Source organism: Eulemur rufifrons, chromosome 5, assembly GCF_041146395.1.
Source record: "Eulemur rufifrons isolate Redbay chromosome 5, OSU_ERuf_1, whole genome shotgun sequence".
NCBI lineage: Eukaryota > Metazoa > Chordata > Mammalia > Primates > Lemuridae > Eulemur > Eulemur rufifrons.
The window spans coordinates 6,709,668-6,733,469 of record NC_090987.1 but is presented as its reverse complement, the minus strand read 5'-3'; the positions used below and the strand labels follow the sequence as shown (position 1 = coordinate 6,733,469).

Genomic DNA, 23,802 nt, shown 5'->3' with positions numbered 1-23,802 from the left:
TGAAATAATGTTCCAATGAGGAAAAAAAATAAAACGGGGAACATCTTATTGTGTTTAGTGAAGTAAGTAAAATTCTTTCTTAAAGTCTTCCTATAAAAAAATATTGTAGTGGGAAATAGTGACATCTTTTGGGTCTTAAAGTTATGTTCAAAAGAAAACAAATATCAAGAGTGGACTTCTAGTTTTATGTTTAAATGTTTTCTAAATTTCTAAGATAAATATTAAATTACTAGTTACACCAGTGATATTTGAAGTGTGTCTTTTTTGAAGATTTGTCAGTTAAGTCATTTTATTACAAGACATTTTGGTTACCTGACTAAAGTTGAAAATGAAATCCTATGTAAGGGCTGCTCAGCCTGGTACTATCAATAAAAAAAAAAAGAAAAAAAAAAAAAAGGAAAGAAAAAAAAGACTACTTGTATTTAAGAACACAGAGCTCTAAGGATATGAACTTCTTAGATGAGCTATTTCTGTGTCATACTACAATAAAATTGAGAATTTATGAAATTTAAAAAGATACATATGCTAGATCTATAAGCATTCATTTGTGTGGCTCTGCTATAGTTGAAATATCATATGATAAAATATAAACCACATACAATTAGACACATTTAAAACTTTTTTTATAATTTGATGCATTTCACTCAATGAACCTAAATATAAGACTATATGTTAGCACAAAATATCAAGGAATATTAAATAAGCAGATGTGTTTTTCCTTTTTGTGGGGAAAAAATTAGTAGGTTTCTTGATTCAAGATAAATAAGTATATCTAATTTTGTACTTTTAAAATATATACAAATAGGGCTAATTATATTTGAGATAATGGAATACTGATCACAAGCATGTGATACATATTTTCTATTGTAGAAATTTCTCAGTATTTGTTTTATCCTATTATCAATAACACTTAATTTTAAGAAATGCTCAGTGAATACTTTTGAAGTATTGCAAGAACATCATATAGTTCTTATATAGGTTTACTTCAATAGTTTTAAATAGTATATATTGATAAGATTGATATTCTTTTAAAAACCACTTAAATAATCAGATCAAATTGTCATGGAAAAGATTTTGTTGTATTTTTTCTTACTGATTTTCCTGAGTTCTAAATAGATTCCTGTTATCAGTCCTTTATCTGATGTGTAGTATGCGAAAATTTTTTCCCATTCTGTAGGTTGTCTGTTTACTCTCGTGACTGTTTCTTTGGCTGTGCAGAAGCTTTTTAATTTGATCAGGTCCCATTTATTTATTTTTGTTGTTGCTGTGATTGCCTTAGGGGTCTTCTTCATAAATTCTTTGCCTAGGCCAATGTCTGTAAGAGTCTTTCCTACGTTTTCTTCTAGAATTATAAGTTGCAAAAGGAATAAAATAAATGTAATAAAATCACTTTCTAAGTTTAAAATACTATTAGGTCATTAAATATGAAATGTCCAATTTCAAATCAAAAGTATAGTTTATTATTTCTCAAACAAGAAGCAGTATGATTTAACAAAGTATGTGCCTAAACTATCGACAGTTTTGCCATCTTAACTGTAGCTTGTTTATGACAGCAGCAAAGAAGCTTGGAGAGCAAGTGACAATGAAATCACGAAAGGTGTTTTCCACAGCTTGTTGAGAATTGAATATTTTTCCTTGTGAGAAATGGTCCAAAGCCTGGAAGAAGTGGTAGTCAGTTGGTGCAAGGTCTTGTGAATACGGTGGATGACAGAGAGTTTCCAAGTCTAGTCTGTGTAGTTTGAGCAGCGTTGTTTGTGCAACATGTGGTTGAACATTGTCTTGCAAGAGAATTGGCCTGTCTCTATTGACCAATCTCAGTAGCTTAATTGCAAACATCCTCATCATTTCCTCCAACTGATTGCAGCAGACATCCGCTCCAATTGACTGACCATGTTTCAAGAAGCAGTAGTGGATAATAGCAGCACTGGACCACCAAACAGACACTGTTGGTTTTTTTTGATAAATTTTGGTTTTGGACTGTGTTTTTGCACTTCATCTTTATCCAACCATTGTGCCAAATACTTGTGATTGTCAAAATGAATCAATTTTTCATCACACATAACAATATAGTGTAGAAATGGTTCGCCTTTTTGTCGTGACTACAAAGAAAGACAAGGTTCAAGAGGATTTCTCTTCTGACGCTCATTTAATTCATGCGGAACCCATCTATCCAACTTCTCTACCTTGCTGATTTGTTTCAAATGGTCCAATATTGTTGAAATATTAATGTCAAACCTTGCTACTAATTCACACATAGGTTGCGATGGACTCACTCTCACTACAACTTTCAGCTCATCATTATCTACCTTGGTCTCAAGTTGCCCACGTGGCTCATTTTCAAGGTTAAAATCACTGTAACAGAACTTCTCAAACCATCCACATTCTGTGCGTTCATTAGCCACATCCTTCCCAGTTTGTTGATATTTCTAGCTATCATCACTGCATTGGTTCCACAATGGAACTCATACTCAAAAATAACATGAAATTTTGACTTATGCATGGTTTCACAATAATTGCTCTAAAAAACGTGAAAGATAATCACAAGCCAAATGTGTGTTTGCAAGACTGAGGATGTACCTTCACAATAAAAATAAAACAAGAAGTGTCAAAGTGAAATGCCATAGATATAAACTATCAAAATTAGTACTTAAGGAAATTGGGCATTTCATACTTAATAGCCTCAATTGTTAATTCTTTTTTACATATACCACTGAAGTAAATAGGTAATCTGGTTTGTACAGAAAAACAGGCATTGATATATAAGGGAAAATCCTAATAGTATGAAAAGAAAAAGAGAAAAGACCCAGAGACTTAGAATAGATTAATATAATTGTCAAAAGAACACATGTGCACTCATTTCCTTTAAAGAAACAGAATAGAATTAGACAAAGGCATTAGCAGAAATCTTAAACCAGAACAAAAGACTGCTTTGGAAAGCAAAGGGGACTGATGTCGTTTGGTAGGAAATAGAATTGAAGTAACCTGATCCAGAGCTCAGAGGCAAGTTGCCATGGGAGACTTTGGCATCTGTATTAAGGCTGAGAAAGAAAATTGCTATGGATATGAGTGCTCAGTGCTGTTAAGATTTGGCAGTGTTGAGAGCAGTTGAGAGCAGGTATGCTACTACACATGTGTGTAAACTATTTGCTTCTGTAGTCATCTCCTAGAGATAGAAAGCCCATTTTCTTATTAAATGTACAGATTTTATTGCTTTTAACAAGCAGACCATATTTTATTTTTGTTGAGTTACATATAATAATGCAATCAAACTTCTGATTTTTCTTAGTTTCAAGAACTTGAGTAGCTCAGAAAGGGGAAAATATACTTCTGTTACTACTCAGTAATAACACATTTGATTGGAAGAAACTACTTTTTAGTAGTTACATTAGTGCATTGAATGTCAGACTTGTATGTTCCAGATGTGATAAATCTTATTTCTGAATACACCTGAACATAACTCTATCAACAATAGAATGACAGACATGAGTAAGAGTTGAGATCCAGAACTAGTTCTACATTCTGGGATAGAGGTAAACCAGAGCCAGGATTTCAAATCTGTATCGAAACCATTTTGGTAAACAGTGTACAGGAGAGAGCTCCAAAATGCATGTTCTGAGCCTGATTCTGGAGAATCCAGGAGCAGGTAGTTCTTGGAGTGTGTGTACCATCTTTGTTGTCATTATAAAACCCTCTACCAGTCATCTAAATGAGTCCTAAGGCAGAAATCCTTCTGAGGGAGAGAACTGTTATGATTCCATCAGGATCTCAGGTGAAAAGGAACTGAACTCTCAACAGTGTATCAAAAGAGGAATCTCATCTCAAAGCTAGGTGGCAGGATGTTGTTTTGATCTTAGAATGAAGCAGAATACTGCATTCAGAGGCTCCACATAAAGTCAATTAGATGATCAATAAGAGTCCCAGAGTGCTGAGCATGGGCCCTTTAAAATCATCCTCACTAAAGTCAGGAAAATCCCAAGAGAACAGAGTTGGAGATGTAATATTATAGTTCTTTAGGCGAGGGAAGAATAGGGCAGAGCTTGAGACTCAGTTAAGGTCTTTGAGGTGACACTGTGGATCCCAAACAATTATGTCATGTTTATTTTTTTCTGCTGTGTTTTTATCTTTTATTTTGTTCCCTCTGTGTTCAGCAGGGAAAATACATCCACAGTCGCAATTTTTCCAAGAACTTATATTCCGGGAAAGGAGAATACATTTATAGAAATAGATAACACGCAAATGTGCAGTACACACAGTGTAGGAGGGAAGGTGTGGAAAAGTGGCCTGAGAGAATCCCACCCAGCTTGCTAGGTAATGTTGGAAAAATGACTCAGTCTTTCTGTTCCTCAACTTCCTCATCATGAATTGAGGGAGTAGGATTAAATGAGGAACAATTTTCACTTCTAAGACTATTATTCAAGACTGTTATTCAGAGCTAATATAATAGAAACCCATTCTGTCCAGCATTTAAAAATCAAGTTTTGCACAGATGCCTATTTTGTAATGTCCCCTCACAGATGTTAAACAGGGCTCATAAGACTTTAAGAACAGTATATGTACCTTCATTAGAGGTGGACTATTGGACTCATTACTTGAGGCAAGGTGATGGTTTTGATGACCTTAGGGGGTGATTTTCATATTCATGATCCCATGGAAACTCTGCTTATTGACTTTATTAAAATGATTTTTCTAATAAGCCATAAAACAATCTAAAGCATATTTTCCAATTTTCTTGATTGGCATAAGATCAGTACATATGTTTCGTTTTTCACTCACCCAATTTGTATCATGTCAACATGTGTCCTTGTAGAAATGGAATTTTCCATATGCAAAGGCAAGATTCATTTTTTTTTAGATTCATTTTGATTGACTTGTATGCTATGTCCAGGTGCAAATCATTTGGTGTATTAATGTTTTCTTTTTAAAGCTCTGGCAGTTCAAAATCTTGTTTAATGTTCAGTTTTATGCATTACAACATCAGTGAAATTTTATACTATTGACATGATGATGGAGAAGACAACCTTTCTTTTTAAAGTTTTAGGCAAACTAAAATTACTTCATAAACTATTTCATAGTCAGAAATGCAGAACTGCTTTTTCCTTGAGCAGTGCAAACCTGTGATATTACTATGAGTGCCTGTTTAACAAGTGACTGCTATATAAAATAACAATGAGTGAATTGTAGTCATTCATCCTTCATGTGAAACTCTGAGTGAAGGATTATAGTGTCCTGATATATTACTGTGTCCAGGTCCTTAATTAGGCAGTGGTGATATAATGATAATACAAAAATGCCAAGAACAGCAGCTTCCACTTAGCAAACTCTCAAATATGTGTTGAATGAATGCCTGGTCTCTGATTTCACAGACCTTAGGATCCATTTGAGAAAACAATCACAAAAGCAAATATCCCAAAGTGGGTTTAGTACCATGTGAGGGCAAACTAGGGACAACTAGTTTAGTCCAGTCAGCTTCTTGAAAGAAAGATATGAAATTGAGGAAGAAGCTGAGAATTTAAGGATAAATACGAGTTAGCTTTTAGCCAGGACAAGGGAAAATAAAGGAAGTGAAGAAGAAAGAGCATCTGTGAAGGCTAAAAGATGAATGAGAAGTCGGCAAATTTCAAGAAGGGAATGAGATTTGGCACAGCTGAAATGTGGCAGATTGTGGGGGTTAGTGGGAAGAGAATTTGAAAAAAGAACTTGGGGCAGAAGCCCAAAGCCCTGGAAGCCATGTTAGGGAATATAAATCTTATTCAGAAGGAATAGTAAACCATAGAAGTATTTTTGGCAGTACAGTGATACAACTGGTTACCAATTCTCATGTAATGACCATCTTCCCAATGGCCCTGTGCCCTGGGCCTGAAAGACAGTTGCCCTCCTTACATCTGCTCACTCCCACCTCCAAACCTTTGTCCTTCTCTCTCTCTCTGCCTCAATCTCTCCCTCCCCATATGTGTGTGTGTATATCTATAAAAGATACACACACATTTGTACCTAACATCTTATATGTATGGCATTCACTATCCCGCCTCTCTGCTATCATTTACACAACTGATTGATTTTCATCACTCCTTGTGATTTTAGCACCTGGTTTACTGCCATCCTCCTCAACCACTCCTGAGTACTCGGTGATTCCAATATCCAAAAGACAACTTTCAGTACTCTTTACTCGAAGTTCCTCAATTTCTTCTCTTCCAATTATCTGGTCCTCCATTTCACCTTAACAACCCAGTCTCAAGGTCATATGGTAGATATTGTCTTTATGAATTACTCTATTTTCTCCAAAGTCTCAAATTAAGCACCCCACTCTCCAAACATAACCTCTTATCTTTAATAAGATAAGCTAACTTTAGTACCCTAAGTACAGCAAGACTTCAACCCACTGGGGCATATGCTCTGTTAATGCTACCACCTTTTTACTGTCATTTATCCACTCCCATATCTAATTTCACTCCTTATGCATTATAAATGTGATAGTTTAACATTATAATCACTCCATTGCATATACCTCCATTTCCTGCCCCCATATATATCTCTGCAGATACTCATTTGTAAAACTCCAGCTCTGGTTAAATGCAATCCTTGGCTTTAGCTGCAGCTGCATGTGGCAATAGAAAAACCAGCACCATGGTGACAGGACTGGCTTAAATTCATGACCACTCATCTCAAGTGGTTCTTACTCCTCCAGTATTAACTCTTCTAAATGGCTATTTCATTTCTTCTCTCCTCTCAAGCTGGTGATCCTACCTCATTCTTTCAAACTCTCAGCTGAATAATCTTTCCTCTGATTTTACTGAGAAGTAAAAACAAACAGGAACACATAACACAGAATATTCATCACACATTCCCACCATCACATCTATTAAACTACCTAGATCAGTTGGAACCATTATATTTTGCCTACATTACTGATCTATGGATGAAATATCTGAGTTCGTATTGTGGTCAGTCCCTTCACTTTTGCCAAAAGATGTATAGACATAGATAGATAGGTGTAGCTTAGACGTAGATATATAGATAAAAATAAAACACACATATGTAATATGTGTGTATTAATATATACACACATATATATTATGTGTGTATGTGTGTATATACAATCTTTAAGATAAACCAATTTTCTTTAGTTCCACATCCCACTGCTCCTACTGTAAAATTTTACTGCCTCCTTTTACAGCAAAATCCTTGAAAGAAATATATTTACTTCTTATCTTTACTTCCTTCATTCTTTTTCTAATAACACTAGTGGAATTGTGACTACCTCTTTAACAAAAGAGAAGTCATGGTCACAAATGTTCTCCATATTTTTAAAGCAAATATTTTATTCTTGGTCCTCATCCTTCCCAAATTATCATAATAATTTCACACAGTAAATCAGTTCCATTCTTAAAACAATTCACTCACGGGGCTTCTGGAAAATCAATGTTTCTTGGGGTTCCACCTTCTACCATACTTCTTGATCTCAACATGGTTGCTGATTCTCTTTGTGTTTTCAAATCTATATGTCAAAGAGTCCCCAAAGCTACTTTTCCACCTACTCTGTGCCTATCTACACTCACCCTGAAATGAATATCTTTAAGCCTGTGGCTTTAGATGCCATCTATATGCTGAAAACTCCCAAACTTACATCTTTAACTTGCTCCAAGCTATTCCATTGTTCAAGAAAAACAGCAGACTCAATTTTGATTCTTCTCTTTCTCTCCCCAACCCATATTAAATCAGCCCTCACATTCTTGTGTTCCTTATATTCCAAATATATCACAAATATAACCCATTATCACCACTCTTATTACTGTCAGCCTTGCTCATGACACTGTTATCTTTTGTCTGTTTTTCCCTAATGCAAGATGAAGAAAACTGAGATGAGAATGATGGGGCCAGACGAGGTACATGAAACCTCTCCCTTTCTGTCAAATTTTCAGTAAATTTAAAATTGCTCTAGATAAATTATCTTAAAATTCTTATATGCTAACCATCTATTAAATTTGTAGTCAATCAGACATCTCTAATGTTATAGCACTTCACTTGAGTATTTATACTACCAAACTGCATTTCCTTTTAAGTACTAAATAAACAAAATTAAATACTTTGTAGCATATTGTCTGTTTGAAGAATAGGGTCTTCTTTGGAAAAAAAGCTTAAAAAAAATCTTCAAAAGGAAAAATATTATGGCGTTCCAAAATTGAGGTATATAATAAATAGGATTTTCTTATGAAAGTAGAGTAACTGGTGATCTACAGTAATGGCAATTTTTCACAAAATTCCCTGAGTAATAAGAGAAGAGCGAACAAGTACCCCAGAACATTTTGAATTGTAGTCCTTAGCTAATGTAATAATTTTTTGATGTTTACAGTTCTTTTTTAAAAACTAGAACTTCCTTTCTTTTACATAAAAAAATTCATGGTCATTTTAATATAAATATTTAAAGATTTTAATACAAGAATTTATATTTCCCCGAATTTGGGAAAAATTGGAACTCCAAGAATGTGTGTGATGTTTATCTCACCTCATAGATGCAGAAAGTTTCACATTGGTCTCTGCATGGAATGTGTTCACTTGATGGTCTATGTGTGGAGGGCAAAATGAATGGGTTGTAAAGAAAGCAGTAATTACCCTGTTCAACCCCCAAGAGTAGTCAGGAATTTTTCCAGTTCATTTCCCACTTCATTAATTTATATATGCATTTATGGGCATGCATGATTGCTTTCATTTATTCATTATCCAGAGTTCTTTATCAGGAGGCTAAATGTGTCAGAACTTGTGCACTATCAGTGAAAGAAATCTCCAAAAGTATTTACAAGCAGTCTTAGGTGAATTAGACAATAACTATTGCAACATTGGTATCTTTTAAACCCCATACTGTTATGTGGCACTCTAAGTACAAGAAGCCATTCTTCACCAGGTTGGATGACATGCTTGCTTCCCCACTTATATGTAAACTATATCCAAGGAGGTATATGTAGATATGAGAGAATATTTTTTATTCTGCTACAAGAAACTTTTGGCCAAATGCAAAATAAACCAATCATGTTATGAGCTCATCCAATAAGATGAAAAACAGGACAGCAACTCAGAATCTCATGATAAAGGGCCTGATAAGATATACTCCATTTGGAAAACATTCTTCAAATCGGTAGTTCTCACCTCTGGAGATCCCAGAGAATACTTCTGGAAGTCCATAGGTCAAAACTACTTTAATAATAACTTTAAGATGTTATTTGCCTTTTTCACTGTATTGACTTTGTATTGATAGTTACAAAAATTGCAGGTAAAATTGTTTACAGATGGTTCATATGCAGTGATCTGAGTCTTCTTTCAAAGAAAAAGGAAGCAAAGAAATATTTTGAAATATATTCTACTGAAAGAATGCTTACTATTTTCTCATCAGTTTCCATATATACAGAATTAGAATTCTGTTTTAAGGAATGTAATTTAAATATCAGTTGTCTGTCTTTGTCTTGTCAGCACTAATGAGGAGAGGCTGCAGGATAAAATAATTTTCCATATGTGTGTTTTTTTCATTTTAAAAATTATAATTTGAAAAGGTGTTTGTATTGTAGAAGGAGACATTTCTTCCTGCTATCAATATTATCTTTCTGATCATTTAAGTTCTTTTTAGAGACTTATGAATTCTCTTCTAAATTTAAAAAAACCAAAATTAGATTATAATGTCCTCCATTTCCTTTGTGGAAAATTAAATTAGTCCTTTGATTTATAAACCAATCATAAAACTGTTGCTTATTTCTTCTTCACATAATTGTATATCTTACTGTATTATTTCTTGTAGTCTGTTTATTTATAAAGAAGCTTTGTGGAGACCTTTTTTTTTTTTCTACTTTTTTCATGAATTTGTTTTGCTATGACATCATTTCTCTTTCTAATTTAGGATGTCTATTTTTTATTTTAATAATAGATTACATTAGGACTAATTTTTCTTCCTTTGTTTTTGTGTTTTTGGATGAAGATCACGTGGCTGTTAATAAAATTGCTATATTTAGTGTTTTATGGAAGTTTCACTACCCTTTGTAGAAGCAGATTTCTCTGACTCACTAGTAGACTGTCACCTGTGCAGACAGCCTATGGTGTGGCAGGTGGTTTCTTAATAACTGGGCTAAATTCCTAGAATATAGGGCCATTAGAAAGAGTTACCAACTCATGTTATTATAAGTAAAATCAAGTAGGTTTACCCTGAATCCTCTTGTTCATAAAGTTTAAATTCCTTTAATAATGTTTTATAATTTTAGTCACATTTGATACTTGCATTTTTATAACTGATTTTTTTTTACAATATTCTTTTCTTTTGGTTAAAATAGCAAGGAGGAATAACTAGATTTTTATACCTAGATCCAACATTATCGGAGATTAAACCTGGTGGTTCATAATGTGTGATAACAGATTGAAACTTGGGACAAAAATGGCAATTCCATTTCTTTCATTGAGTTTCATGATGTTGGATTTCATCCCAATGTCCAAAGGCAAAGAGGCACAAAGCCCAGTGCTCTGAAAAAGCTTCCTTCTGAAAGCAGACATCTGTTGTGTGTTAATGGAGCAAAGATAAAATGGTGAAGGAAGGAATGTCAGTCCCCTTAGGTGATTTACTAGTGCTCTCTACTATTCATACCATCAGAGGGGAAAGTGGGAAATATGTATATCATGTGAAGATCAAATACAAGTACTGTTGTCATGTAAATTAATGCTAATATTATTTGACAATGTTTTGTCTTTTTTTGGTGTTGGACAAAATTTTGTTATTCTCTACACAAATAATTAGCATATTACTTAAGTTGATGCAACTTGAAGTCAGTTTTAATAACATTCCATATCAAAACCCTTGTGAGACATTGGTTGCAAATTAAATGCCCTTAACATTTTGTCCCACGTATAGAAGAGAATATTCTACACTTTAGAAAGAGACTTTCTATAGTTGTCTTTAATTTGGATAAAATTGGATAAATGTCCCTTATCGAGATGATGCTCTATAAACCCTTATAATATTGCCACCCCGAGTGATCTAATGGGATGCTGAAATGTTCTCTCAGCTGCAAATTTGCCACATGATATCATGGCTTTGATTCCGCAGTTGCTATGGTACCCAGAAAAAAATGCTCAATATTAGTCCCTCAAGGCATAAATTAAGAAGCATCAGCATTTCAGGACGCCAAGTGCTTCACTCTCACTGGCCATAAAGCTGGCTTAATTTATTTAAAAGAAAAGATAAAAAAAGAAAAGAAAAATAACTCTGAGCTGGAATAAATCATTTAATAGAATGCTTTGTATATAAATATCAATAACCACATAAGAGTATCTAGGTTAATACATTTAAAGCAATGCCAATACTTATTAGATTTATTAAGGCATCAATGCCTATTTATCAAGTCAATTCTTTTAAAGATTTCAAAAGTTCATCATAGAGAGATAAAGCAATGTCATGTTATAGATTCAAGTGACATAATTATTTAAGATAACATTATTAAGAACTTTGAAATCACTGGATATATTCAATTAACTTAATTTTTTGTAGGTACCCTAGAATTAATTGTGATTTGGCTTAATAAATAAAAATTATGGCAACTGAAAATGCATGTCACATTATTTTAAAATTTATTTTAACAGCTTTATTAAGATATAATTCATATACAATAAAATTCACCCATTTTAAGTGTTCAGTTTAATTCAAAAGTTTTTACTATCATCATAGAGTTGTGTAATAGTCACTGAAATCTAATTTTTAAAAACTGTCACCATCTCAAGAAAGGAACCCCATACATATTAGCACACATTCCCTGTTCTCCCCTAGTCCCAATACTTGGCAGCCACTCATCTATTGTCTCTCTTTATGGATTTTTCTATTTTGGACAGTTTATTAAATGAAATCATAGAATATGTGACCTGTTATTTACTTAGCAAAATGTTTTCAAAGTTCTTCCATGATGTAGCATGGATCAATTTGTCAGTCTCTGTATGGCCAAGTAATTTCCCATTGTATGAATATACCATTGTTTATTTCTTTATACATGAAATAATGGATATTTGGGTTGTTTCCACATTTGGTATTATTTTGTGTAGATTATGATTTTATTTCTCTTGGAATTGCTGGATCATATGGTAACCCTATGAAAGTTTGACTTTTCAGGAAGTGCTGAACTATTTTTCAAAGTGGCTGCATCATTTTATATTTTCACAAGCAGCATTTGAGGAGTCCAATTTCTCCACATTCTTAACAACACTTGTTAGAGTCCATCTTTTTGACAGTGGCCATCCTCGTAGGTGTGAAGTGGTATCTCCTTGTGATTTTGATTTGAATTTTCCTACTGATTAATGATGTTCAGCATATTTATATGTGCTAATTGGCCATTTGTATATTTTCTTTAGAAAAATACCTGTTGACATCCTTTGCTTATTCTTTAGTTGTTTTGTCTTTGATAATTGAGTTATGTTTTTTGTCTCTTCTGGGTGCAAGTCCCTTCTCAGAGACATGATTGGCAAATATTTTCTCTCATTACTATCATTCTGTGGATTGTATTTTCACTTTCTTGATAGTGTTCATTGAAGCATAAAACTTTCTTTAAATTTCTGATTAAGCCCAATTTTACTGTTTTTCTTTTGTTGCTTGTGTTTTTGGCATTGTGTATGTTGCCCAAGACAATGTCATGAATATGTACTCCTGTTTTCTTCTAAGAGTTTTACAGTTTTAGATCTTCCAGTTAGGTTTATGGTCTATTTTAGGTTAATTTTAATGAATGGTATATGGTAGGGGTTCAACTTCATTCTTTTGCTTGTGGATATCTAGGTTCTAGAACTATTTGCCTAGAAGATTATGATTTCCTCATTGAAATGTCTTGGCACCCAGGCCAAAAAACAATTACCATAAATGTAAGAGTTTCTTTTTGGACTTTGAACAATTTTATTCCATTGATCTATATGTCTATCCTTATGCCAGTAAAACATTGTCTTGATTACCATAGCTTTTATAGTAAGTATTGAAATCAGCAAATGTGAGTTCTCGAACTTTATTCTTCTTTTTTAAGACTGTTTTTACACTTACTTTTCTGTTGTTGTTAAGAATATTGCGCTTTCACACAGTCTTACCCACATGTGTTCTCAGATAGAGAAGAATACTGGCACAAAAGTGCAGCCACTTGCAAGGTTATTCTAGGTTTTTTTTATCATGTAAGATGACAATAAACCCTTTTGGGAAAAAGTGGTTCAAAATATTGGAAATATAGTTTTTCATCAACTCAATCACTAAAATGGGCCAATTAGAGAAAACTATCAAACTGTTTCCAAAAGTGCAATATCTTTAAGATGGAACTCTCTCAAATCTGAATCTTTGTCATTCATATGGAATTACTCAATTATACCAATTCACTTATAAGCAAACATTGTACCTTTTGCTCTAAAGAATTTAATTCAGAGATAGACTGATTCAGCTGAGAAATCATCATATTAGTTTCATTAACCGTATATCTACAATTGAATTGTTAGTATAGCTTGTTAGAAAGTTATAGCTTATAAGACCTCAAATGTCAATAAATTATTTCAGCAATGCATTTATCCAATGCTAGCTTGTTTGTGATTTCTTCAACATTTTAACAATCTGCTAGTAGACAATGATGCCACTTTTTAAAAATAGACAGTTCTTGGTAGATATTTAGTAGCCAGTTCTACGAAAACTTGAAATTCATGTGAAATTTAGTGGCATATGTATATAAAAAAGGTCAATAATTATACTGGATAAATAATTCTTGTAAATCATCATGGGTTTACAAGACACAGGACATAGTAATTTCTTGAAATCACTAAATTGAAATCATCCAATAATTTCTATACAGGCAGTAAAAGTACTTTATATTGGAGGACCTGAAGTTGATTGTGACATTGAAAAGTATATAGAATCATGTAACACAAAGTATATACTTTGTGAATTTCCCAAAAGGCGACCACTTTCCACCTGAGATCACCAAGACATTTTAATAAAGTGTCCCCATTGATTTTACTGATTTTTTTCCCCAGGTGAAGAGCTCATTATGATATAGTCCTTGAAAAAATGGCTTAAAATATTTCAATTCCAATGATAAATATGTGTATAAAACTTATTCTGTATTAATTATTTGAAGATAGCAAATATCCATGCCTGCTCATTCCTTACAAAGGCTCTGTGTTACATGAGCTGGGTTTAGGGAATTTGTGAATAGGAGACTTATCTGAATTTTTGCCATCATTCCTCATTACCTTAATCAAATTCTAAGCTGGACAGATTATAAAGACACCCCACTGTGGGTTCCTTGGAGCAGAATGGGAGCAGATTGTCTAAAGACACTTGCCAGAATCCCCGATGCTCAACTTGTCACTTCAAGTTCCATGACAAAAATTGGTCCTGTTCTATTGATAATGGAAAGATGTATCAAAACAGATTATCAAATATTTCCTTTGAGATTTCGATAAAGATTTATAACTCCAATAAAAATGAGATTTATGTTTCGTAGTCTGCAGTATCTAACAGGATTTATTTCCTAGCCTTTTCTTTGTTTTATTATATTTTCCTTTTCTTTTTAATTATGGAAATTAATATGTTCCAATAACTGTAATACCTTTTTAGCTAAAATCATTATCCCCATAACACCAAGGTTTAGAGTATAGATGGGCCACTGTTATATTGTCCGTTGATCAGATTCTAAGATGTAGTTTGAGTATGTTTTTCTTGAGTCATAAATTTTTGGGAATCTACCCAGATTTCAGGAAGGCTGCCTGGGACCTTACTAGAGTAGCAATAGGAACAAAGCAATTATTCTGTACTCACAGTAAATATTGAATTGGATTCATCTGGCATATGCAAAGCTTTAGGATACTATTTACATAAAGTTTGTCAAATTATGGCCTACTTGCTTGGCAAAGACTTAACAACAGTGGAAGGGCATCTGTTGCTTTAGCCCATCCAGCATCCTTTTATTCTTCTTAAATAAGCAAACACTATTCCAGGCACTTAACATACATACATGAATAAAACAAACACCCCTACTGCATGGAATTTGCATTCCAGTGGAGAGAGACAGAGGACATTAATATATAAATCATATAACTGTTAGAAAGAAAATCTCAGAATTCATGCATTGAGGACAGGTAGCAGTGTTAAATATGGTGTCTGGCCTGAGCTTTGAGTAAATACATAAAATATGTTAAAGTGAATCATTAAGATTTCTGTTTCAGGAAGATTCCACGCAGAAGGAACATTCAGTACAAATCCTTGAAGGGAATAATCAAATAGAGGAAGAAACCAGATGATATATGATAGAGCACTGCATATTGATGAAGCTGTGTGTGTCCTTAAGTAGGTGAAAGTGAATGGACTCTGATGCCCAAGTAGGGGGCAGATTAAGTTTATATATACATATATATGTGTGTATATACATAATCATAATATATAATATGTATATATGTTATTTAATATATGACATATATTATGTATGTATATGTGTGTGTGTCTTATACATATAAATATGTAGTTTCGGCACTATCAAAAGGCTCACACTCAGGCCAGGGTAATTGTATTGACTTCTACTTCAAGTGTATTCCAGGACTAGCAGCATTAGTATCACCTGACAACTTGTTGAAATGCAAAAATCTTGAGCCCCACCCTGAGACCCACTGATTCGTTATTTGCATTTTAAAAAGATCCTAGGGTGATTCATCAAAATGTTAATAAAAGGAGAGAACTTGAGCAGAGGCATGGGGAGCAGGGGAAGAGAAAAAAAGAACAAATGCTACCACCAACAACAGCAAATCTGCACTGTTGTGTGCAGAGAACTATGGAAAATTCAGAAGACAACAAAAACTGAGATTACCCTGATAGGAAGTGACAGGAGAGAGAAAATTAGAGGAGGATTTATGTCCTGAGATTGATCTTGTAGACACTGGGGACTCTTGACGGATTTGTCAAGTGCATCAAAATGGTCACAATTGCATTTTAGCCAGGTCTTTGAGGTGGACCAGATGAGACTGTAAAAACCTGGATTACATCTTGGGCACTTTCCATTGCTCTTAAAATATCCTCAAAATTAATATAAATAATATTTGTTTTTTTATTTTAACTTTTATAAGAGCTGGGCAAAGATTTAGAAAATATCAAAATATTTAAACAAAATGAATTGTAATAACAATACAAATAATACAGCTACCTCCATCAGTATTTTGAAGTATTTTTGTTTTTATTTTCTTTTTATATATGCTATTAAATAAGAAATGTCATAAATTATTCACAATTTTATGAGGATTTTTTTCTCAACTTAAAACATAAAATCTAAACAAACATTTTAAAGTCTGCACAATGTTCCATTTTAATGTCTGCAGAGTATAATTAAACGTAATACTCTCAGTAACCATTTAGGTCAATTTGAACTTTCATGATCATAATGGAGTATATTTGTGCAAACAGAGCTTTTATGTGCTACTGATATTATTTTTCATGCATTTCAATACATGATGAATAAAAACGTGAATATTTTAGGACTTTTGATATGACTTTGATTTCAAAATGCCTTAAAAACTTTGCTCCAATTTGTATTCCCACCATCCTCATCATTTTAGTGTTGTAAATTTTTTCCTGATCCCCAAAAATGCATGACCTTTATTTAAAATGAATTATGCAAAACAAATGTAAAGATAAAAATTAAAAATACCCATAATCCTGCCTGTCAGAGATAACCTCCACTAACTCTAACTTTTTACCCTATTGCCTTTCGACTTTGTGCAGTCACGTATTTTATATCCATCTCTATTCGTGTGTCTATAAATGCATTTACCCACTGATTTATATACTCTATACATTTATTAATACATACACACATTCTGCAACAACATGATCCTTGTATTCCTAATAAATATGCATTAAAGGCACTATATAAAACTTCTTTCAGTGGAAAACGGAGGCAATTATTTATTCAGCTATTTCATAAGTGTATATCCATAAATCTTAAACATCATTAAGGGACTCAACGATTGATAATACCACACTTTTTAATTAAATGAAAACTGATCTCTTCCTCTACTCAGTTGCTTTATTCAGCAGAGGGCTTCCCGTGCTTGGCATGTTGCAACCGTATGTGTCCTCCATCATGTAAAATTCATTCTCTAGTTATTAGATCCAGAATATCTAATTGAAAATATTTAAGCAAATGCCTGGGGAGAATTACATGTATATATTTTACAATACTGAGCTCCTATCCTATGTGAAATTGTAGAGCTTGCTTTTCTTAACATTATATGGTAAACTACATTTTTTCAAATTGTTTTCTTTACTGCATAGTATTTTAACACATAGATATACTAGTATGTATTTTAATTATTTCACCAATTTGGGACATGTGCGCATTGTTTCTGTTATTTTGCTATCATAGGTTGCATACTAAAATGGACATCTTCGGTTTATTGTAAGTTTCTGCATCTCTGATTATTTCTATCACTCTTGGTAGCATTAGATAATATGTTGCAGTTTTATATTTGTTGCTATTTTAATTAGATGACTGTAGTGATATCAGTTACATATGTGGGTTTGATTAAATTATCTAAATGTGTGGTCTCTAATCCCCAGGCAGGACCCATACTTGTCTGTGGCCTGTTAGGAACCAGGTCACACAGCAGGAGGTGAGTGGCATCCCAGCAAGCAAAACTTCATCTGTATTTTTTAGCCATTTGCATTGTTTGCATCACCACATTGCTCCACCTCCTGTCAGATCAGCAGCGGCATTAGATTCTCATAGGAGCGTAAACCCTATTGTAATCTGCACCTGCGAGGGATCTGGGTTTCGACTCCTTATAAGAATCTAGTGCCTGGTGATCTGAGGTGGAGCCGAGGTAAAGATGCTAGCGCTGGGGAGCAGCTGCAAATACAGATTATTGTTAGCAGAGAGGTTTGACTGCACAGAGACCATAATAAATCAATTGCTTGCAGACTCATATCAGTGAGTAGCAAGTAACAATTAAGCTGCATCTGGTGGCAGGCTTTAAGTCAGAATCCAACAGTATTTTAGTCCATGTGTGGCCTGCCCATTATTTTATTTACCACTTCCGTCTCAGTCACAGCTTTGGTAAGCCCCCTAGCTAACCCTAGCAAAAATGAGTAAAAAACAAACTTTGCTGAAGAGCTTCTTTGAAAAGGGAGAAGGACCCGATGATGAGACAGCAGAAGACTCTAAGACTGCCAAGAAAATGAAAGCTACAATTAAAAGAAAATACCAAGTCCTACTTAAATTACATTCATTGAGACAGGTGATTCACATTTTTCAAGCGCACTTTGTGTAATATCAGGCAACCGGCTATCCAACAAAGCCATGAAACCTTCAAAACTGCTTTGCCATATGGAGACCAAGCACCCTACACTAAAAAGACAAGCCTTTGGAGTTTTTCAAAAGAAAAAAACTTGAACACAAAGAACAGAAGCAATTATTGAAGGCCACCACTTCATAAGATGTGTCTGCACCAAGAGTGTTATTATTAGTGACTAACCACATTTCTAAAGCTAAGAAGCTTTGGTGAAAAGTTGATCTTGCCTGGTGCTAAGGACATTTGCTGTGAACTTTCAGGAGAGGCTGCAGTTCAAAAGGTGGCGCATGTTCCTTTCAGCTAGCACCATAACTAGACGAATTGATGAATATTGAGGCACAATTGTTAGAGAGGTTGATGAGTCTATTAATAATGTTGAAACAAGGGAACAATGCTTGTTTTTGTAAGAGATGTTTTTCAGGGAGATGTGCAGGATGTGCATGAGGATATGTTATGTACACTTTTGTTGCCAGCCAACACCACAGCTGCAAAACTGTTTAAGTCTTTGAATGATTACATATCAGAAAAACTGAATTGGTCTTTTTACATCAGTATATGCACGGGAGGAGAGGCTGCCCTGACTGGATGGCTTTCTGGTTTCACTACTTGGGTCAAGAAGGTCACTTCTGAATGTGAGTCTACTACGCAGTTATGTCACCCATAGAGAAATGCTGACTAGCTGAAAAATGTCACCTGAACTAAGTGTTTTGCAGGATGTGATTAAAATTATCAACCACATTAAAGTACATGCCCTTAACTTACATCTGTTCATGCAGCTCTGTGATGAGGTGGACACAGCGCACATGTGTCTTCTCTTATACACAGAAGTGAGATGGCTTTCTAAAGGTATCTCACTGGCCAGAGTTTTTGAGTTATAACAGCCACTCTGAAGATTTCTTTCAGAAAAACAATCAGCACTGGCAGCAAATTTCAGTGACACTGAATGGGTAGCAAAACTTGCTTACTTGTATGAAATATTCAACCTGCTTCAATGAACTCAATCTGTCACTTCAGGGGAGAATGATAACTGTGTTCAAGTCTGCAGATAAAGTGACTGTATTCAAAGCCAGACTGGAATTATGGGGCAATGAGTGAATATTGGGATTTTTGACATGTTTCAACCATTAGTAGAGAAGGATACTGAGCCAGGGACTTCTTTTTCCCAGCTGGTGCACATCACCTATCTCAGCTTTCAAAAGTGTTTGAGCGTTACTTCCCAACCACAAAAGACCTCTGAACTGGGAAGGAATGGATCTGCGACCCATTTGTGAATAAGCCAGGTGAATCAACTTTGTCCTTGCTAGAAAAAGATCAACGGCTTGAGATCGCAAATGATCTCAAGGTGATCTTTAAGGTGGCCTTAAAAGCATGTTTGAGAAAACTTCAAAGCTCCAGATGTTCTGGATTAAAGTCAAGGCAGAATATCCTAAAATTGCCACAAAAGCACTGAAAAGCCTGGTTCCGTTTCCAACATCTTATCTTTGTAAAGCAGGGTTTTCTGCAGTGACAGCAACCAAAATGAGATTACCTAGTAGATTTGACATAAGCAACACACTTCAGGTGTCACTGTCTCCCATCAACCCCAGATGGGACCATCTAGTTGCAGGAAAACAAGCTCAGGGCTCCTACTGATTCTGCATTGTGGTGAGTTGTATAATTATTTTGTTATGTATTACAATGTAATAATAATGGAAATAAAGTACACAATAAATATAATGAGTTTGAATCATTCTGAAAGCATCAGCTCACCCTCAGTCCATGGAAAAATTGTCTTCCATGAAACTGATCCCTGGTGTCAAAAACGTCGGACCGCTGATCTAAAGTTTCTCATACACTCTTTAGTATTTTGATGTGCTGTAATGTCTCAAGTGGCCATTGAATCCATGATTATATATTTTTTCTCCCACTTTACTTGCTTTAAATTTAGCTGTGCAATATTTAAAAAACATTTTTTGCCATTCATTACTACTAGTCTGTATTTTAAAGAAGTATTGTTAGGAACAGAAACATATCTTGGAAAAATTCACATTTAACAGCATTAGTATAGGAAAATATAGCACTGAATAATCATAGGATAATAATAGTTATATTTTAGTTAATATGATAGTATAGATTTTATCTAGTCTCTAATTCTAAAATTTTCTGAAATGTTTCCTTCAAATCTGGAATCAGCCTTAAGTTACTTTTGCCATTAAATTATCTTCGTTATATTTTAATTCTCTTTTCTTCATTTACTCTATTAGATAAATCTTAAAACTTTTATGAGGGGAGGCAGTCTTATAAAGTATTCTAATTTAACTGACAAGAAAATAAACTTCCCTATTAAATAAATGAGGAATAATATATGTACACTGAAGTTTATTTTTGAACTGCAAAACTTTATGAGAAATTTAGCCTTAATATTTTATTATTATTCATTCCATTAGGCCTATCTGGTGGCATTATTCATTTCACTATTCCTATTAAACTATACCGTATATTTTATTTTTATATCAAAGTTCACCAATCAAAATTAAATTGTATACATATATATTTAGTTCTTATATTTTTATTTTTGAATCTTTGAGATACATTTAAAAATTATATCTAAGTTTAGATTAGATGTAGCTTTTTTTTTAATGTGATGACTTTCTCCATGTGAATTTGACTCTGATTAAGGTTTTGATCAATTTGATGGTATTAAAATGTTAGTTTTAATTAGTGTATATGTCTTTCAAAACTGGCTGCTATGTTATTAAACTTTTAAAAAAAAATCTGCCCCTAACAGGTTAAAGTAAATTAAAAGAAAATATTATTAGTGTCCTCTCTATCCTTTTGAATCTATTATAATTTTCTTAACCTGAGTGAGGTAGGAGGGATTTGAGAAACCCCAGAGAGGAAGCTGGAGGCTGGACTGCAGAAGGTACAGAAAAAGGAAATGCCTGAACAGTCCCAATCCTTACTGTTGCCATTAGGAAGGAGAGAAAAGCAGGCTGAAATGTTGGGGGGGGGGGGGAGAAATAATACCCAAAGGAACATGCAAATTTAGAAATATGGAATTAGTTGTTTTTATTATTGAGCAAAACAGATGCCCTAATGCATGCGGGTAGCCAATGAGAAAGTTGAACTGGATTTTAGTTCCCATTAATACAGAACAAAGCTGCTGTTGTTATATATCATCCTACTTTTAGTATGCAGTCAGCAGATATTCAATTTGCATCAGTTACATTGAGCTTACTCAGATGTTCTGTTTTCATAATTCTTTATCAGGTTTACTCTGATGTTTCATTATTTATAATTCTTTATTAATATCTATCACAGTTACCCTGACAGTATATCTAGGACATATGGTTAGTATGACATATGCTTATTGGATACAGATTTGCCTGCTGTATTATATATCCATTTCTTTCACTCTAGATTACTACTCCCATCATCTTTTCCTGTATTTTGACAAAAGTTTACTATTTAGTCTTCCTGCTTCCACTATTGGCCCCCCATTCTCCAGTGTGTAGGCAGAGTGGTTTGTTTAATACTTAATGGCCTTCCATTCAACTTAGAACAGAATCGCCACTTCCTGGGCCCTCCAGGTTGCTACATGCCTAGAGTGTGGCCATTAGAGTCTCAGATTAAACAGCCCTACTTAATTTAGCACTTCCAAACCAGCCAATCAGTCTCTGTTTCATCATTCTCTATATTGTCTCCTTACACTTTATCACAAAGTACCTTGTTAAATTATGTTTTATTTTCTCTACCTTCCCACCACCTCAATTTGAATGTCAGAACTAATGCAGCAAGGGCCTCATCTGACTTACCTATAACTGCATCAGTCATTTGGCATATAACATTTTCTAACCAGGTATGAAAAGAAGAAAGGAAGAAAATAATGGAGGAAAGAATGCAGGAAGAAGAAGCAATATAATGGGAAGTTGTATTTTTCAAAAACCACATAATAAGGAAATTAGAAAATGTGATTATAATAATTTGTTGAACTATATATTAAAGACTTAGATTTTAAATATAGGAGTGAATTTGCCCCAAATAATACTAGCAGATAAACAACACTGAAGGAAGAAAAACTTAAGATTTCTAAAAACCAAAATCAGTTTACTTTGGTACCCCAAAGTTGCTGCTCATATTAAATCACAATTGGAGATGATTTAGTAACAATATTTCCCCAAACCTGCCCACTCTGTCTTATTCACATGGTCACCAGTGTACCACTAGAATAATAAACACAAGTTACAGTATAGTGACTTACATAGGTAGGGGACACAAGGCTAGAAATGGAAGAAGAGTGGCAATATAAAAAAGAGTTTGTTAAAGACTCTAGTGTTCATTTTGATGTTTATTTTATTACTGAATATGTACTTTTATTCTGTTATTGAAAATAAATGGATATGTCCAGATATTCATGCATGTATATAAAAGAATTTCATACATGACTACTGATAAGTATTAAATATTTGTCATATAAATAATAAACCTTGTTTTTGAAAGGATTAATTCATTTCAATTTTTTTTCATTAAGGGCATTTTTTTATTCAATGGGAGATAGAGAACAGTGTCATATATCATGGGTTCTCATGTTTATTTAAATTGTATCATTTTTAAACTAAGTAAAAGTATATATATTTATGGTATACAACATGATGTTATGATATATGTATACATTGTATAATGGCTAAATCAAGTTATTTAATACATGCATTACCTCACATACTTATATTTTTGTGGTGAGAACATTTAAAATCTCTCTTAGCTATCTTCAAGCATACAGTACATTGTTATTATCTGTAGTCACCATGATGTACAATAGATCTCCTGAACTTAACTTGAGCATTTTCTACTTTGCTTTCAGCTTGATGATTTCCTGAATCAGATCCGTAAGCTCCAAAGATCTCTGGATGAACAGAAAGAAACAAATGAAAACTTAGAGCTTGAACTCAGGCACTTACAAAACAGGTAATTATTTCACAAAATATATTGAATTCAAGATTGGGACCTAAGGTAAGTAAATCTTTATATCCTTTTCTTCTTTCATATTTTCCTAAATTTCAGTAACATTATTTTCACTAACTAGGAATATTAGTAAAAGAAACTTACAAATACTCAATACTTGAATTGATGGGCTACTTAGTTTCTATTATTTTTTTGCCTAATAGATGTTGCATGTTATGGTAAATGCAATTCAAATATCATTTAAAAACAACTTTTACTCTGAAAAGTGTAAAATTTTTGAAAGGCAAAGGGAGTTTTCAGAATACATTTCACATAAAAGCTGAAAGAGTTATCATATCTGCAAGAAAAAAGTAAGTATAAACCATGCAAGTTGCTAAGTGGTGGATAAGAGAACTATTGCATTTAAGTAAAAGTAATGGTTTGGTTAAGTAATTGATAGTCTGATGGGTATGTGTTTTATCTCTATGTAGTGGAAGTGGCAGTTTGTGTGAAAAAAATAACTCTAGAGAGGTAACTAAACTCCTTGTATAATTCCTTTATAATTCT

At 33.7% G+C, this 23,802-nt stretch overlaps 1 protein-coding gene across 1 annotated transcript in view; it reads left to right on the top strand.

Annotated features, from left to right (window-relative positions):
• Window positions 1–23,263, top strand: part of CCDC102B (coiled-coil domain containing 102B) — a 168,055-nt gene extending 144,792 nt beyond the window's left edge. Inside the window, exon 7 of the mRNA XM_069468615.1 lies at window positions 23,156–23,263. Coding sequence (XP_069324716.1) covers window positions 23,156–23,263 — 108 coding nt within the window. The remainder of the gene's footprint in view (window positions 1–23,155) is intronic.
• The last annotated feature ends 539 nt before the right edge of the window (window positions 23,264–23,802 follow it).